General features: G+C 46.2%; 1 protein-coding gene across 2 annotated transcripts in view; it reads left to right on the forward strand.

Annotated features, from left to right (window-relative positions):
- The first annotated feature begins 13,000 nt into the window (after nt 1-13,000).
- The window catches only part of LOC115479814 (serine/threonine-protein kinase 40), a 77,102-nt gene continuing 72,730 nt past the window's right edge, over nt 13,001-17,372 (forward strand). For both annotated transcript variants that reach the window (XM_030218028.1, XM_030218029.1), the window contains exon 1: nt 13,001-13,082. In XM_030218028.1, the coding sequence (XP_030073888.1) occupies nt 13,058-13,082 (25 nt within the window). In that variant the 5' untranslated portion in view covers nt 13,001-13,057. The remainder of the gene's footprint in view (nt 13,083-17,372) is intronic.

Consider the following 17,372-nt stretch of genomic DNA (forward strand, 5'->3'; position numbering starts at 1 on the left):
CATACTTCATCAGGAACCTTAAAAAAGACATAGTGGAATTGGAAAAGGTGCAGAGAAGGGCGACAAAGATGATACAAGGGATGGGACGACTTCCCTATCAGGATAGGCTGAAGAGGCTGGGGCTCTTCAGCTTGGAGAAAAGGCGGCTGAGGAGAGATATGATAGAGGTCTATAAGATAATGAGTGGAATGGAACGGGTTGATGTGGAGCGTCTGCTTACGCTTTCCAAAAATACTAGAACAAGGGGGCATGCGATGAAGCTGCAGTGTGGTAAATTGGCATCTTCTGAAAACTCCCAGGCCCCTGCCCAGTCTCTGCATCCTGTTGCTTCCACTCTCTTCTGTTCATGTTCCAAGCATGTTTAAATTCCATTACAGGGTTGACCACCAACACCTCTGCTGGGAGGTCATTCCAGGCCTCCTTGACTTCTGTTTCTTACAAGACCCAGGCTTAATCCAACATCCAGTCCCCGTGACAAAAGCTTCCTAATCATCTACAGAGCCACCAAAATTACAGGCAGATGATCAAAAGCCCCACGCTGTTCCAAACAGCGCTCTAAAACAGCGCTGGAACAGTGCGGGGCGCTATTAGACCTATGATCAGAGATAATGCATGCAAATTTAAGCAGCGAAATTATCTCCCGCACTTGTTTGACAGGTCTGGGCTGGAAAACAATTAAAAGAGAAAGACGCCCATCTTTAAATCGGAAGATGGGCGTTCTCAACTGCCCTGTTGCAGGGATGGCCAAATTTCAAGGGGGTCTCGGAGGTATAGCGACGGGGCAGTTGAGGACATCCAAAATTTGGACGTTTCTGTGACGGGGCAGTTGAGGACGTCCAAATTTTGAACGTTTCTGCAATGGGCAGTTAAGGACGTCCAAAATTGGATGTTTCTATGAGAAAGATGTCCTTAACTGCCCAACCGCCCTTGCGGAAACAGGAAATGAGGGCGGGACCAGAGTCAGAGCTGAGAGCGATGAGAAGGGAAGGCAGCAGACTCGCGAGGCTCTTCACTGCTGCCACCGGGACCCCGGTAAGAGGGGGGGAGGGGAGGGTAGCAGAAGGGGGTTGGCAATTTTGGAGGGGGGGCGACGTGCACGTAGGGACGTCTCTGCCTGCTCCCGCTGTTCTTCAACGCGCGTCTCTCACTGGGATCGTAACCCCCTGCTGAAGTCAGGCAAGCAGGGTTCTACTGCTGGCCAGTGACGTCAGCAGGTGGTTACGATCCCAGTGAGACACTTTAGAACGTTCACATAGCAAATTATTATATTAGTTGCCCTGAGAATGGCAAAGACAAATCAAACTCGGGTATACATATAAAGCATCACATACCATGTAAAATGAGTTTATCTTGTTGAGCAGACTGGATGGACTGTACAGGTCTTTATCTGCCGTCATTTACTATGTTACTATGTTATAGCAAAACAACACACATTCCTTTCAAGATGGTTCTGTTATGCTATATGCTATAAATTATCTTGCTGAAATCCCAGACTGCACCCTCTTCCAATCTGCTGGTAGGACAGAAATAAGGTAAGATCAAGAAGTAAGACACACACCCCCATCCAAATGTGCAAATTTAGTACACTTCCCCTCTGTGTAAACAGTGTCGATGATCCGCCTGAAAGATCTGGCATTTCAGTATTTCACTGGTGTGGAACCAACGTCAGCCACAGGAGATGCTGGAGCCCTGGATAACATACCTTTGAGTCACTCTCATATCTGAACCAGAGCTGATTACATGAGGTTTCCTATAAATAGGACCTGAGGTTTGCAAGAGATTACAGAAACATGCTGGAAACAGCTGACAACCGCAGCCCTTGCAAGTGCAAAAGTGTGATGCAGTAATATTCTGTGAAGTTCCTGAAAGCAGACTTTAATATCCTAGAGTCCCAGTGGGCATTCACAAGCAGGGTGGGTTATTTTAAACGAAGCCAACTGTTTCAGGATCTGCTGCAGGTCTGGCTTCCTTCAGAATGGGTTCATCTTTGCAGGATTCAAAGGGAAAAAGGGCAAAGTATGATGCACCAGTCCCCTTCTGCCAGCCTTTGACCTACAGGTTGAAAGACTGATTTCTAAAACCTGATATTCCATCTGCAGCAATAGGCCTGAGGCAAATGACAGTATTATACCTAATGGCTAGACATTCCTTAAACAAGACGCAACAATTATAGATCAGTAATAGCAGGTTATACAAATACTTATCTGAACAACCATGTTTTCACTAGTTTACGAATTATGTTGTAATTCAATCGTAGCTCTAATGGAAAGCTGTTCCACTGGCTGGGAAGTAGTATCAAGTATATTTGGTGTATATATTGTTTTTTGAGAATTTTTATCTCATTATTTATTTATTGCACTTGTATCCCACATTTTCCCACCTGTTTGCACATTTTATTGGACATACAGTCAAATCTCCATTTCTAATACTTAGTGCAGACACTTTTTTTTTTAATATCCTCAGGACTAGGCTTCCTCTTAGAATCCCTTCTGGTATTTCCTACTTTCTTCTGTTTTAGCAGTAGGATTCTGTGCAGCAGAGAGATCTAGTAATGCTAATACAGGGTTAGGCGCATTTTCAAAGCACATAGACTTACAAAGGTTACACTGCCCACCCAGCAGGTGCCTGACCCTCCCAGGGGAACAGGTGAGGCCAGCATTCCCGCTGCACCACCCTCCACACCAGCAGCAAGTGGCACCAGTGCCCACACCACCCAGGCCAGCTTCACAGCAACCTCCTCTGCTCCAGCCAAGCAACCGGCATCCGAGCGGACACGGATGGGACTCATAGGACTCCGGGCCAGTGGGTCTACCTTGCAGCCAGGTCCTTCTGGAGCAGCATAAATTGCCTTGCTGGGTGTTGTGGCCAGAGCAACTCAGCCACAGGGCCAACCACAGAAGCAGTTGCATATTCTGATGCCTCTGAGGGCAGTGGCAGCCCCACAGGAGAGGACTCGGACACTGAGTTTGCTCCTGCAAGGTGTGGATCATCCCCTGCAGCTACAGGGAAGGGTGGGAAAGGAAGGACTGTGAGGCAAATACTTACCATGTTGTGGTTGTGTGTGATGGGGAGGGGGGTGAGGGGATAGAATAAGATATGATGACCACAAATAAAGGAGTTTATGTATAATTTTAGTTTATGAATTTTGTCTCTGTTGCCCTTTAGCTAAGGGTTTGGTGAACCTCTGTTTCCCTTTATGAATACAGAAGGGAAGGATTTATCATTTGTTTATGCTAGCAGAGTGAATTTTGTTGGGTATTCTAATATGTTACTACTAGTAAAAAAGGCCCGTTTCTGCAGGCAAGGAAACGGGCCTTAGGCAGGCAATTCCCCCCCCCCCCCCCCCCCGTGCTACGGCCCCCTTGAACCCTCCCTTCCGCGAATCTGTCGTCCCCCCCCGTTCCGGCGAAAACTGCCCCCCGCCACCGCTGCTGCCGTTGTTGTGCTACCTGTTCTTACAGCCGAAGTGTTGTTCTTTCCTTCCCGTTGGTTCTTCAATCATCTTGTCGGGACGTTCCTCTGCGTGCGTCTGACGTCAGACACACGGAGTTAAACTTTCTGAGAAGATGATTGAGGAACCCACCCAAAGGGCAGAACAACACTTTGGCTGTCAGCACAGGTAGTGCACAACAGTGGCGGGGGGTGCGGTTTTCGGCGTTTCGGTGGGGGGGGATCGACAGGTTCAGGAAGGGGGTGGGTTTCAAGGGGGCCGTAGCGCGGGGGGTGACAGCTGATTCCGAGGCGGTAGGAGGAGTAGGGAAACACGCACTCTCCTTGCCTTGGAATCAGCTGTTTTGACGTCATTGACGTCCGTGCATGTCTGCCTCGCAGACCACCTGCAGCCAGGGAGCCATGGTCCCAAGCATAGAACGTTGGAGGTGAGAATTATTATATAGGATGTTACTCAAATGCCAGCCCCCCTTCAGGGGTGGGGTGATCACTGAGGGACCCACCCCATAATAGCCAGGCCCCCAGCAACCAGTCACAGAATGTATGACAAGGCAGAATTGTCGTGTAGGGCCTGAGCTCTTTCATTTAAAACTTGGGGTCCATGGGTCAATTTTAGCAGACAATGGAAAAGGTGCTGGTACTCAGTACCCCCAAGTACCCCCTCAAAAAAAGCCCTGAATCTAAGGGTCTACAACTTCTATTTTTGGTTCAAACATGTCAGTAGAAAGGGATGCCCGTTACAATTGGTTTGTTACGAGTGATAGTTATCATTAAATAACTGGGAAAGATTTGGGGCATTCACCTTCGTAAGCCTTCTCCTTCACACATATTTCAAATCAGCAACTTATCCTAAACATGCTATATGGCCATAAGGGGATAGACTCTCTCTCTCTAAGTTTTATCGTAGTTGCTTTCCAGATTAGGACCAATGGTGTGATTAATGGTTGGGTCTCATAATATTCAAGGTTGGGTTCCTTCTTATCGGGCAGCTGGGCTACAGCTAGAAGAAAGGAATCTGATGCGTAAAAACTGCTCTCCCTGTGCTTCTTCAGGGTCGTGAGTAGCATAGGTTCAGGTTTATTCATGTTTCTTATACCGCCTAATGCAAAAATACCTAAGTTTACACTATATATACCGATCTAAAACAACAGGAAATTCTGGAAAAATAATGTTACAATATTCCTAGAAGAGAAGAAAATCAAAGATGGATATAACAGTCCCACTGCTTTCCAGGCTCCAAACCCTTCTATTGACGGGAGCTAAGAGTTTGAGCAGAGCCATACGGAATTATATGAGATACAGACTTTAAGCTGGAGCGTGACAGCCCACCCTTTTCTATAGGAAGCTGTAAGATCTCCCATCTCACGTTTGCCTGCTTCTTCTGTTCTATAGTGAAGAAGCAAATGGACACCATAATTGATAGCATATTGAAGGAGCTAAGTAATTTAGGAATGACTGTCATTTTAATCACATGCTAGTCAGCCCAACCAGATCATAAGTTGTTACCTGTCTTTTCTTCTCTGATTGCTTGAGGTTTTAATTTGTAGTTGAAGTAACAGAGCTCTGATAAAGTTCGTGGCATTTTGATTTGCTTCATTACTAGAGAATGACACGGGGATAAAATTTGTCCCTGTCTCCGTCCCCACCCCACCTCCGCAACTCCGTCTCCATCTCCGTCCCACCCCGCCCCGTCCCCGTGGGTTCTGTTCTCATCTGCAGAAGCCTCAAACACTTATGATTTTATATTTAAATATTTTTAAGTATAAAAAGAAACAATATGCAATGCAACTTTTGTGTATAAATTACAAATAGAAAACAATAATAACAACAAGCAACTATAATAAACCCTACCACCACCACCACCCTCTACCCTTCCAACCCCAACAACAGCTGACTTCTACTACCCCAAGGAATCCTAATCCACCCTGTTAAAATGTCCAGAGGTACCAAATACAACCCATTCTGTATGCCCTAGAGGGGAGAAATATGCCCTATGAAGCACTGTTATGATTTTTTAATCTGTGGATGAATAAGAAGTCATCAACAATCTCAGGATTCAGTCTAGCTCTCCTGTCTTCCACAATAGAAGATGTCATCTTAGAAGATGTGCTGGTAGCAGAATGTACAGCATCCCCCATGCAAATTTTGCTAGTTGTGGCCAGCATGTTTTTCCAAAAAATAAAAATATTGTCGTCTGCATCACTCAAACATAAATAACAGTCCAGTTCATTAACAGGCTTCAAAGTAGAAAGTGACACAGGGACAAAGTTTGTCCCCGTCCTCATGGGCTCTGTCCCTGTCCCCACAGAATCTGTCCCAGCCCCGTCCCTGCAGGCTCTGTCCCCGTCCCTGTGTCCTTCTCTATTCATTACCAAAGGGACAGGCTATTTTGTGGCCCATAGCCAGAGGTCTCTGAGAAATCAATGATTCCTTCCAGTAGAAGGGGGATGGAGACCTCTGGGTACTGCTTATACATCTACAGATAATGATATTTGGTGCTTTGATCTCCCACTCCTGATTTTTTTCTTTTGTTACATTTGTACCCTGCGCTTTCCCACTCATGGCAGGCTCAATGTGGCTTACATGGGGCAATGGAGGGTTAAGTGACTTGCCCAGAGTCACAAGGAGCTGCCTGTGCCTGAAGTGGGAATCCAACTCAGTTCCTCAGGACCAAAGTCCACCACCCTAACCACTAGGCCACTCCTCTACTCTGTCCAGTGTGATTGTGCAGGCAAAGGTATACCTTGACCAGAGGTATCCCTGTCTTAACCTTCAGAACAGCGCAAGCTCCTAAGGTTTCATATTAGGCAGGCAATTGATGTAGGATGTCTGCAGAATGGTCAGTATTACACTGGTCAGGATTCAGAGGAGGATAAACAGAAACTTTTGTAATTGTTGCTCTGGGCTTATGAGAAGAGGTTTTGGTCGAGCACAAGCAGTTGTCAGGAGGGTGAAAAGAAACTTCCATTCCACCCTGCTGAAGGCTTTCTCTGTCTCCAGTAACTCCGTTGCTGTTTTGATTCATATGGGCTCCAGGTATAATACTGCCTAATACGAAACCTTTTAGATTGAGGAGTGGCCTAGTGGTAGAGGTGGCCGGTTCAAATCCCGCTGCTGCTCCTTGTGATCTTGGCCAAGTCACTTAACCCTCCATTGCCTCAGGTACAGACTTAGATTGTGAGCCCTCCTGGGACAGAGAAATATCCAGAATGTAACTCACCTTGAGCTACTACTGAAAAAAGGTGTGAGCAAAATCTAAATAAATAAATAGATTGTGAAGGGGCAATTTGCTAATTTCTTGGCTAGGATTTTGATGGCATCATTTAATGAGGTTATTGGTCTACAGTTCTCACAGTCGTCCTTGGTTTTATTTCCTTTATAGATCCCTTGATCTGATCAGTTTTACAGCCCATGAGTCATGCAAACTGCAAAAATCAGGAATAGTTCCCATGATGTGTGAGTCATTATATATATTTGCAAACCTTATTACAAATATAAATAAGAATATTTATAGACTCACAGTGGTACCTAATTAAGATTTAGGTGAACAGGCAACTGTTAGACAGCAGCTTCAGACAAGAGGGGGAATGAGAGGCAGGGGCAGAACACATTTTTGGTAGGAAGGGCAGAACAAACCTATCTCTGCCCCCCCCCCCCCCCCCCAAGGCTCTCCGTTGCTGATGCTGTGTTGGGCAAAATATTGGTAAGTCCATGTCCCTGGTGACCCACCCTCTTCCACTGGCTAAGGTGAGAGGTTTACACTCCTTTTCTTCTCAGTATAGAAGACCCACCGGCCTTCATTTGGTGATGTATTTCATTAGCACTTATTCTGACTTCATTGGCTACCAGTCATGCAGCAAAATATATAACATAGTAGATGACGGCAGAAAAAGACCTGCACGGTCCATCCAGTCTGCCCAACAAGATAAACTCATATGTGCTACTTTTTGTGTATACCTTACCTTGATTTGTATCTGTCATTTTCAGGGCACAGACCATATAAGTCTGCCCAGCACTATCCCCGCCTCCCAACCACCGGCTCTGGCACAGACCGTATAAGTCTGCCCAGCACTATCCCCGCCTCCCAACCACCAGCCCCGCCTCCCACCACCGGCTCTTCCACCCAATCTCAGCTAAGCTTCTGAATTTATTATTCAGTGTGAACTGTTGTCACCAAGCCTGTCATCTCAAAATGATCTTAAATTATTGTTAAAAGTACTAAGGGGGTGTTTTACAAAGGTGCGCTAAATGCTACAGACACCCACATATTCCTATGGGTGTCTCTAGCATTTAGCGCGTGCTAATTTTTACCGTGCGCTAAAAATGCTAGCACACCTTAGTCTAAGGACCCCTTAGTTACAATATTTTTTAAAACATTTTTATTGATTTATTAGGATTTATTTGCCACCTTTTTGAAGGACTTCACTCAAAGCGGTGTACAGCAAGAATTAAGTCAAACACAAGCAATAGACAATTACAGCGGTAAAAATATTCAAACAATACAAAGTATAGCATAGTACACTACTTACAATGTCAACACAATAAGTAATAAGACATTTTCATAGACAGCCTAGAGTATAAGCAAAGATGGAACATAGAGACAGGTAAGATAGAGTAACAGGCAATGGCGTAGCTACGTGGGTCCAGGGGTCCTGGGCCCCCATAGATTTGGCCCCGGACCCCTCTGCCGATGACCCTCTTGACCCCCCTCTCACTGCCAACCCTCCCCCGCCGTCGCCGTGGGCTACCTTTGCTGGTGGGGGACCCCAATGCCCGCCAGCCGAGGAGGTCCTCTTCTTCCTGCAAAGGCTTCGTTCTGTTTGCAGGACGTCAGACTCACAGAAACAGAATGAAGCCTTGCAGATCAGCCAGGACGTCAGAAACAGAACGAAGCCTTCGGGGAAGAAGAGGACCTCGGCTGGCGGGGATTGGGGTCCCCCGCCAGCAAAGGTAAGTGACGGTGGGGGAGGGTTGGCGGCGGGGGTGGGGTCGAGACGGTCATCGGCAGAGGCTGTCAAAGTTGGCGGCAGCGGCGGCGGGGGGGTCGATAATGGCTGGGGGGGGGTTGGCAGTGCCGGGGAGGGGGCTAAAATGTGCCCCCTCACCTTGGGATCTGGACCCCCCCTCCCGCTGAAGTCTGGCTACGCCCCTGGTAACAGGAGTAAGAAAATAAGGGGATTAATTTAAAGAAAGTTGCAAATGAGGTCAGAAAGGTGCTTGAACATTGTCTTAGCTAAGGTAGGAGTGGGTAAACATGTCCTGCTGTATAGTATTGTGCAGCTGATTTCATTGACTTCTTCCATTAAAGACCTGGTTGAAGAGCCAAGCTTTCACCGGCTTCCTGAAATATAGACATTTAATCGGTGGACTGCAAAGACCACTAATCATTAATGCATCATTCTGCTTCTGCTCTAAGATGATAAATTATATACAGAAAATTCAAGGAAGAAGCTGCATTTCTGACTTCAGTTTTTATACAGATGCATAGTGGGGTGGCTGTGTTCTTAACACTGTATTCAAAAGAATGGTAGTAAACTCGCTGAGAAGAAATCCCCCATCCAGAACCCTGATGGTTCATTCAGGCTGATTCATTCTGGGTGTATGAGCGATGCCGCTAAGAAACAGCTTATTATTTGTAGCTGCAACATGAGAGCTAAAGTCGTGTATTTTGCTTGTGCAATCTACTCGTGTGTATGCCTCATGCAGTGCTCACTCCAGTGCCACACCTTCAGTGAATCAGCTGTAAACATGCACCCCAAAGGAATGACATCAGGGGCGATGGTTCATGGAGGTTTCTCAGGATCATCCCTTTTCTCCTCTCACCAACAGTGCTGGCTAGTGCAGGGCTTCCCAAATCTGCCCTGGAAGGTTTTCAGGATACCCACAATGAATATGCAGGAGATCAATGTGCATGCACTAAGGCTGGCATTGTGAAAATGGAAAAAAAAAAAGCACAATTCCATTAAAAGAACCCAGAACCCATGTCTGCACCAGTATTTATACCAGCTGAAACCTGGTGCAAATGCCAGCAACCAACTCCTGGCATGGAAACGGGGCTATTCTATAACCCTGTATGCAACTTTTAGGAATGCCCCTGCTACTCCCCTAACCATCCCCTTTTGAGTTACACGCTAGAGGATATAAGTGTGCAGGTTATAGAATAGGGTGGGGGGAGATGTGCATGTAAGTTTGTTACTGCCAATTAACTGCAATAATTAGCATCAATTAATTGTCTCATAATCTGTGTGCAAATTTCAGCACCAAAATCTCAGTGCTATATATATATATATAGAATCCAGGGGTAAGTCTCCCATGTATGCAAATTGATCTTATGCGTATTCATTGTGGGTGTCCTGGTTGTTTGTTCCCCAAGACAGAGTTGGAAGTCCTGTGCTAGTCTTCCAAATAACATCTACATATTCCTTGGTTATAGGACTTTCTTTCTTACGTCACCTTGCAGCGTTGCTATTTCTAGATTGAAATTCAAGGTGCATACCTCTTCTTTTTTTTTTTTTTAAAGATCTCCTTCCCAGGGTCCACTCTTCAGCTGTTCCTGCTGTATTTATGTACTGTGATCAATCCGCCTAAAGAAGAGTTCTGAAAAAGATTGGAACAGCTGTGGCATGATGTATTTAGGAGCTCAGTGATGGCTGGTGATATAGGCATAAAATAAGCATTCGGTAGCCGAACACTAATGTTGTCAGTTCATCTGAAGATTAGCAGAAGTGACTTAGCACAGACGTTTTTATTGTCTGCACAGGTACAGAAGGGCTTTCTGTGTTTGAAAGATCTCATTGGTGTTATTTGACCAGCTCAAAAGCAAATATAAGTAGAAAAAAAGCCTCCATTGTCTTCTGTCCCATGTCCTGAAATTGACCAAGATTTACTACTACTACTACTACTACTATTTAACATTTCTAAAGCGCTACTAGGGTTACGCAGCGCTGTACAATTTAACATAGAAGGACAGTCCCTGCTCAAAGGAACTTACAATCTAAAGGACAAATGTACAGTCAGTCAAGTGGGGGCAGTCAAATTGGGGCAGTCTAGATGTGACTTCAGATGAAATCACAATTCTGCAGTTATTACAAGTTCATGGCAGCTCTGGCTATCAAATGAGCAGTGTCCTGCAGCATGTTTAAATAAATACATTTTTTCAAAAGAGGTTCACTATTCTTTGCCTATAGCGTGCATGACAGAAACACAAACTATGTTAAAGTAGTATGACTGCCCTGTGTGGGCATTTAAATTCCATGTATAAAATATGAGGACAGATAAGGACCATTAGATTACATTAAATTCCTGGTCCAGTGCCACAGATTCCAGTCGATCTCTTGGCTTCTTCCTCACTTCATGGTAGCCTGGGCTCCTCTGTTCTTATCCTAGACTTTCTTGAATTCTGTTACTGTGTTTTTTCTCTCCACCACCTCTTCTGGAAAGCTGTTCAGTGATCCGCCACCCTTTCCGTGAGAAAATATTTTCTGAGGTTGCTCCTGAGTCTACGCCCTCACAGCCTCATACCACAACCTCTGAAAAAAAAAAAAAAGTCTGCTTCTTGTTCCTGATTTATATATTTTGGAAGTAGAAATGCCCTTCTCTCTTCTCTTAAAGTTGCATTTGATCTCACATCTCTTGTTGTAAAAACCCTGGATTATTTTGGTTGCCTTTCTCTGTACTTCCTCCAGCTTGTCCATAGCCTTTCAGACAGGGCTACATTTCAACTGTGGGCATCCATGGATAACTCTCACAATGTCCTGCACCCTCCACCCGTTACCTCTATTATCCCACTGAACCCAATAACCTCTGCTGCTGTGCTGAAGCCCAGCCTTGCAGCAGCAACTTTCATCAACCAGTGACTGAGCCCTTGGTCCTGGACACAGCCAGGCATAGCAGAGCTCCTCATATTGCAGGGGTTTCTGTAGTAACAGAAAACGTGTGGCAGGAGGGGGACAAGGCACTGCACTGAACTTACCGGTTGAAGTAGAGTAGTTACTGTAGCACTGACCATAGGAGCCAGCCCTGTGAGTGATTGAGCACCCCCAAAATTGAACAAATTCCTTGATTATGTCCAGGGAGAGGGAATTTTCATTGGGCTTACCACCCCCCCCCCCCCCCACCGATAATTTTCAAAAGTTGGCTTCTATGGCACTGAGCCTTCAGCACAGTAGTGCCAGGTCCAGATCAAGGCTCCAGCACCTATCAAAATTTGGTAGGAGAGGCAAGTTACCGAGTTCGCATGTGCATAAATCTGAAAATGCATCCTCCACAATCTGCTAGTTGAAATCTCATAAAGGACCTGTACATAGGTGTTATTACCTCCTCTTTTTTTTTTTTTGTACTGCTTATGCTGCTCTCCCTATGGATTCTACTACTACTTAACATTTCTAGAGCGCTACTAGGGTTACGCAGCGCTGTACAATTTAACAAAGAGAGACAGTCCCTGCTCAAAGAGCTTACAATCTAATAGATAAGAGTGAGACAAATATAGGACAATCAAGCCATTGTGACATCACTGATGAGGTTGGCTCTTAGGCATTGGTGGAATGAGGCATTATGACATCACAATCTCAGCTCTGGTTAAATCACTGCTATATGTAATACTACTACTACTACTTAACATTTCTAGAGCGCTACTAGGGTTACGCAGCGCTGTACAATTTAACAAAGAGAGACAGTCCCTGCTCAAAGAGCTTACAATCTAATAGATAAGAGTGAGACAAATATAGGACAATCAAGCCATTGTGACATCACTGATGAGGTTGGCTCTTAGGCATTGGTGGAATGAGGCATTATGACATCACAATCTCAGCTCTGGTTAAATCACTGCTATATGTAATACTACTACTACTACTTAACATTTCTAGAGCGCTACTAGGGTTACGCAGCGCTGTACAATTTAGCATAGAGGGACGGTCCCTGCTCAAAGAGCTTACAATCTAAGAGACAAGTGAACGGTCGGTCCGATAGGGGCAGTCAAATTCTAGCACCGTCTGCTTCTGGCCACTTGCCTTATTACCACAATGTTTTGTATTGAGACCATGTGGACCATCAGGTCCTTTGGGGTTGCAGCGGGTGCCCTGATTGTCTTTGGGGTCCTCCTAAGAGAGGTTTAGATCATTCATGGCCCTGGTTTCTAAATATAATCCCAGTCCGAAACACCCACCGTCTTCTGTGTGTTTAAAGAGCCCGGCCCTCCCCCTCCTCCTCCTCCTCCTCCTCAGCAGCACCGCGTGTGCACCAGGTCGCCGGCCCCTCCCCTTCCCTCCGGCACGCGCGGCTCCCCTCCAATTCCGCGCCTGCGCCCTGCCCCCCGGTGGGCGGGGCTGCCCTCGCGCGTCCCCCGCCCTCTCTCTGGCTGCCCCGGCTTTGGGCGCACGCGCGTGGGGGCCGGGTGGCGCGCGCTCGCTGCTGCCGTTCGTGTCGTGTGACCGGGGACTGGAGGAGACCAGTCAGTGCTCGGCGGAGGCGGCGGCTTCTCCTCCTCTTTTCCGCCGGTTTCGGGGCTGCCGCCGGCTCCCCCCCCCCTCGCCCTCCCTCCCCCCCGTCCCCCCCCCCTCCCTCCTTCCTCCCAGGAGTAAATATCCCGGAGAAAAGGGGAATCGCGGACATGGAGGCGCTGGGCCCCGGGCCAGGTGAGTCGGGAGCGGAGGGAGCGGGACCCTTAGGCCTCACCTGCACCGGGGGAGGGGGGATAAGAGCGGCCCCCGGTGACAGGTGATACCGTTTGTCTTCTTGTTAGCAGACGAGGTACAGTCCGGGCTTTTCAGTGACAGCAGGAACTGCCCGGAACCCCCTCTAGGGGGACCTGAGAAAAGAAGTTGAAATATCCTGGATTAGTGGGTTAACCTTTGATCCACAGACAGCCCAGGTAACAGGAAGGCATTAGCCGATGTGCAGGGTTTAGGGCGTTATACATTTACCAGCTGCCAAAAAAAGTGACAAAATTCCCCTAATGCAACAAAAGTTCCAAAAATGGTTGCATACGCGATTTAATCCAATAATATACTATGTATATTAATATATTATAATATGTATAATTACATGTATACTCTGGAGGAAAAGAGAAACATAATAACATAGTAGATGACGGCAGAAAAAGACCTGCACGGTCCATCCAGTCTGCCAACAAGATAAACCCATATGTGATACTTTTTGTGTCTACCTTACCTTGATTTGTACCTGTCTTTTTCAGGGCACAGACCGTATAAGTCTGCCCAGCACTATCCCCGCCCCCCAACCACCAGCCCCGCCTCCCGATCTCGACTAAGCTCCTGAGGATCCATTCCATCTGTACAGGATTCCTTTATGCTTATCCCATGCATGTTTCAATTCCGTTACCGTTTTCATCTCCACCACTTCCCACAGGAGGGCATTCCAAGCATCCACCACCCTCTCCGTCAAAAAATACTTCCTGACATCTTTCCTGAGTCTTCCCCCCCCCCCCTTTCAATCTCATTTCATGTCCTCTAGTTCTACCGCCTTCCCATCTCCGGAAAAGGTTCGTTTGCGGATTAATACCTTTCAAATATTTGGAACGTCTGTATCATGTCATCCCTGTTTCTTCTTTCCTCCAGAGTATACGTGTTTAGTTCAGCAAGTCTCTCCTCATACGTCTTGTAACGCAAATCCCATACCGTTCTCGTAGCTTTTCTTTGCACAGGGGTGATATGATACAGACGTCCAAATATTTGAAAGGTATTAATCCGCAAATGAACCTTTTCAGGAGAGGGGAAGGCGGTAGAACGAGAGGACATGAAATAAGATTGAAGAACGGCAGACTCAAGAAAAATGTCAGGAAGTATTTTTTCACGGAGAAAGTGGTGGATGCTTGGAATGCCCTCCCGCGGGAGGTGGTGGAGATGAAAACGGTAACGGAATTCAGACATGCGTGGGATAAACATAAAGGAATCCTGCTCAGAAGGAAGGGATCCCCAGAAGCTTAGCCGGTGGTGGGAGGCAGGGTTGGTGGTTGGGAGGTGGGGATAGTCCTGGGCAGACTTATACGGACTGTGCCCTGAAAAAGACAGGTACAAATCAAGGTAAGGTATACACAAAAAGTGGCACATATGAGTTTATCTTGTTGGGCAGACTGGATGGACCGTGCAGGTCTTTTTCTGCCGTCATCTACTATGTAATAAGCGATTATTGGCACTAATTAGATTTAATTGCCATTTATATGCATAAATTCAACTGTGATTCCCAGTCATAAGCGCTATAATAGAAACCGTGCCTAACTTTAAACGCAGCTTATAGAATAACACTTTTTTGGCTCCCATAGCACTGAAATTCAGCCACCGTGCAGGTAGATTGGATGGCTAGCAGGCCAAATCTAAATGTGCAGTGGTGGTCACCACACAGTGGAGGTATCTGTTAATTTAAAATGCTGGAACTGGCATTTAAATTAACACAGTGGTTACTGCTCTGAATTTTAACCCCATAGTTAAGTTTTAAGGCATTCAGTTCTGGTGGTTGTACCTCCGAAAGGATATTGGTAGGATGATAACCAAAATTCAAATGAGATCATACTTAAGCACCTGAATGTGTTTATCCTAGGCATGAGATTGCAAGGAAGGCTATGGCAAACATAGAGAAAGCAAACTTTTTTTTTTTTCCAGAGGAGAGATTAGTGTGGGAGAAGAGCTTACAGTATGAAGCTTGAGGGAATTTGCCTAATCCTCCATTGTCCTATGTACTTACTTTGTGCCTGTATATAAAATGTAAACGGCTTTGTAGCCATAGAAAGGTGGTGTACCAAATCCCTTCCTTCTCTAGACTGAGGATCAACCAGGGTTTGTGGTGTTGCACCACTGTGAAATAAATTGGGCAGACTGGATGGGCTCAGTAGGCCTCCTCTACTGTCAAATTCTGTGTTTCTGTAGTTTATTTTTAAAATATTGTCATGCAACAGTATGCTTTCTAACCCCACAGTGGAGTTGCTTCCTAATTCTTTACTGTCCAAGACCGAGCTTATCGTCTTTCCACCAAAACCCACTTCTCCTCTTCCTCCACTTTCTATCTCAGTTGATAACACCCTCATCCTCCCCGTCTCATCTGCCCACAACCTCGGAGTCATCTTTGACTCCTCTCTCTCCTTCTCTGCGCATATCCAGCAGATAGCCAAGACCTGTCGCTTCTTCCTCTTTAACATCAGCAAAATTCGCCCTTTCCTCTCTGAACACACCACCCGAACTCTCGTCCACGCTCTCATTACCTCTCGCCTGGACTACTGCAACTTACTCCTCACCGGCCTCCCACTTAGCCATCTGTCCCCCCTTCAGTCTGTTCAGAACTCTGCTGCACGTCTCATATTCCGCCAGAACCGATATACTCATATCACCCCTCTCCTCAGGTCACTTCACTGGCTTCCGATCAGATACCGCATTCAATTCAAGCTTCTCCTTCTTACCTACAAATGCACTCAGTCTGCTGCCCCTCACTACCTCTCTACCCTCATCTCCCCTTACGTTCCCGCCCGTAACCTCCGTTCACAGGATAAATCCCTCCTCTCAGTACCCTTCTCCACCACCGCCAACTCCAGGCTCCGCTCATTCTGCCTCGCCTCACCCTATGCTTGGAACAACCTTCCTGAACCCTTACGCCAAGCCCCCTCCCTGCCCGTCTTCAAGTCTTTGCTTAAAGCCCACCTCTTCAATGCTGCGTTCGGCACCTAACCCTTACCGTTCAGTGAATCCAGACTGCCCCAATTTGACTGCCCCTATCGGACCGACCGTTCACTTGTCTATTAGATTGTAAGCTCTTTGAGCAGGGACTGTCTCTCTTTGTTAAATTGTACAGCGCTGCGTAACCCTGGTAGCGCTCTAGAAGTGTTAAGTAGTAGTAGTAAGGGATCTTACCAGTCACCAGCCATTTGGTTGCATGTGTGCTACCTAGTGCTTTTATACCACTATACCGCAAAAGCTAACTCGCAGGTCTCAGCAGTTTACAATAAATGAATGTGTGAGAGCTGCATACAATGGATGTGGTGGGCATGCAGATCTTTCTCATGCATATTCTTTAGGAATATCCTGAGAACCTGGCCTGTTTGCAGCCCTCAAGGACTGACCTTGAACCAGCCTGCTGTAGAGGCCTCCTCTCTGTTGAAAGAAGCCCACTTAACTGTGCATTTGTACATTAAATGTCTTGATCATTCTTTTCCTCCAGGGATACATATTTAGATCTTGAATTCCGTCTCCATATGTTTTATGGTGAAGACCATTGACCATTTTCATGGCTACGCTCTGGAACAATTGTACTCAGTCTGTATCCCCTTGAAGGTGTGGTTGCCACAGCTGTACACACCTCTGCTTCACTGCAGCCTTATTTTTACAGTTTCATCATCATGACTTATGATGGTTATTTAACAAAGCTTTATTTTTTATTGGAAGAGACACGATGCTAAGTTGTATTGACCTTTTTTTTTTTTTTTTTAACCCTGTCTGGTAGCTCAAATATTCTGTGTAACTTCCCACTCATTGTGCTGCTTCCTCTCAGGACCAAGGCTTTTTCCCCTTGTCATGGGATGTTTTGAAATTTTTTGTTGCTAATTCTCTTTGTTGCTCATTACCTTTTCCTGTTTCTCAGTGATGGACTTTTTTTTCAGCTTCAGTGTCCACACTAGACACCATCATGTGCAGGCCACAGCTTTTGTTGCCACTGTGCCCTCCACTCGGTATCATTCTGTGTTTTTTTTGTGGTAGTGACATTCCTTGGCCAAGAATCATGAATCCCAGCTTCTTTTGCAATGGCTTGTACAAGATTGCGTTTTTGCTTGTTGCAAGATATTAGTATAGTGCAGCAGTCACACCCTCCCATCCTGAGGGTTGTAGATGCTGTCTGTACTGAAGCTGTATCTGAAAATGAGCCTAGGTGCCTCATGTCACATTGCAATGCATTGTCAGTGTGCCATGAGGCCACCTCCCACT

The sequence above is a fragment of the Microcaecilia unicolor genome, chromosome 11, assembly GCF_901765095.1.
Source record: "Microcaecilia unicolor chromosome 11, aMicUni1.1, whole genome shotgun sequence".
Lineage (NCBI taxonomy): Eukaryota > Metazoa > Chordata > Amphibia > Gymnophiona > Siphonopidae > Microcaecilia > Microcaecilia unicolor.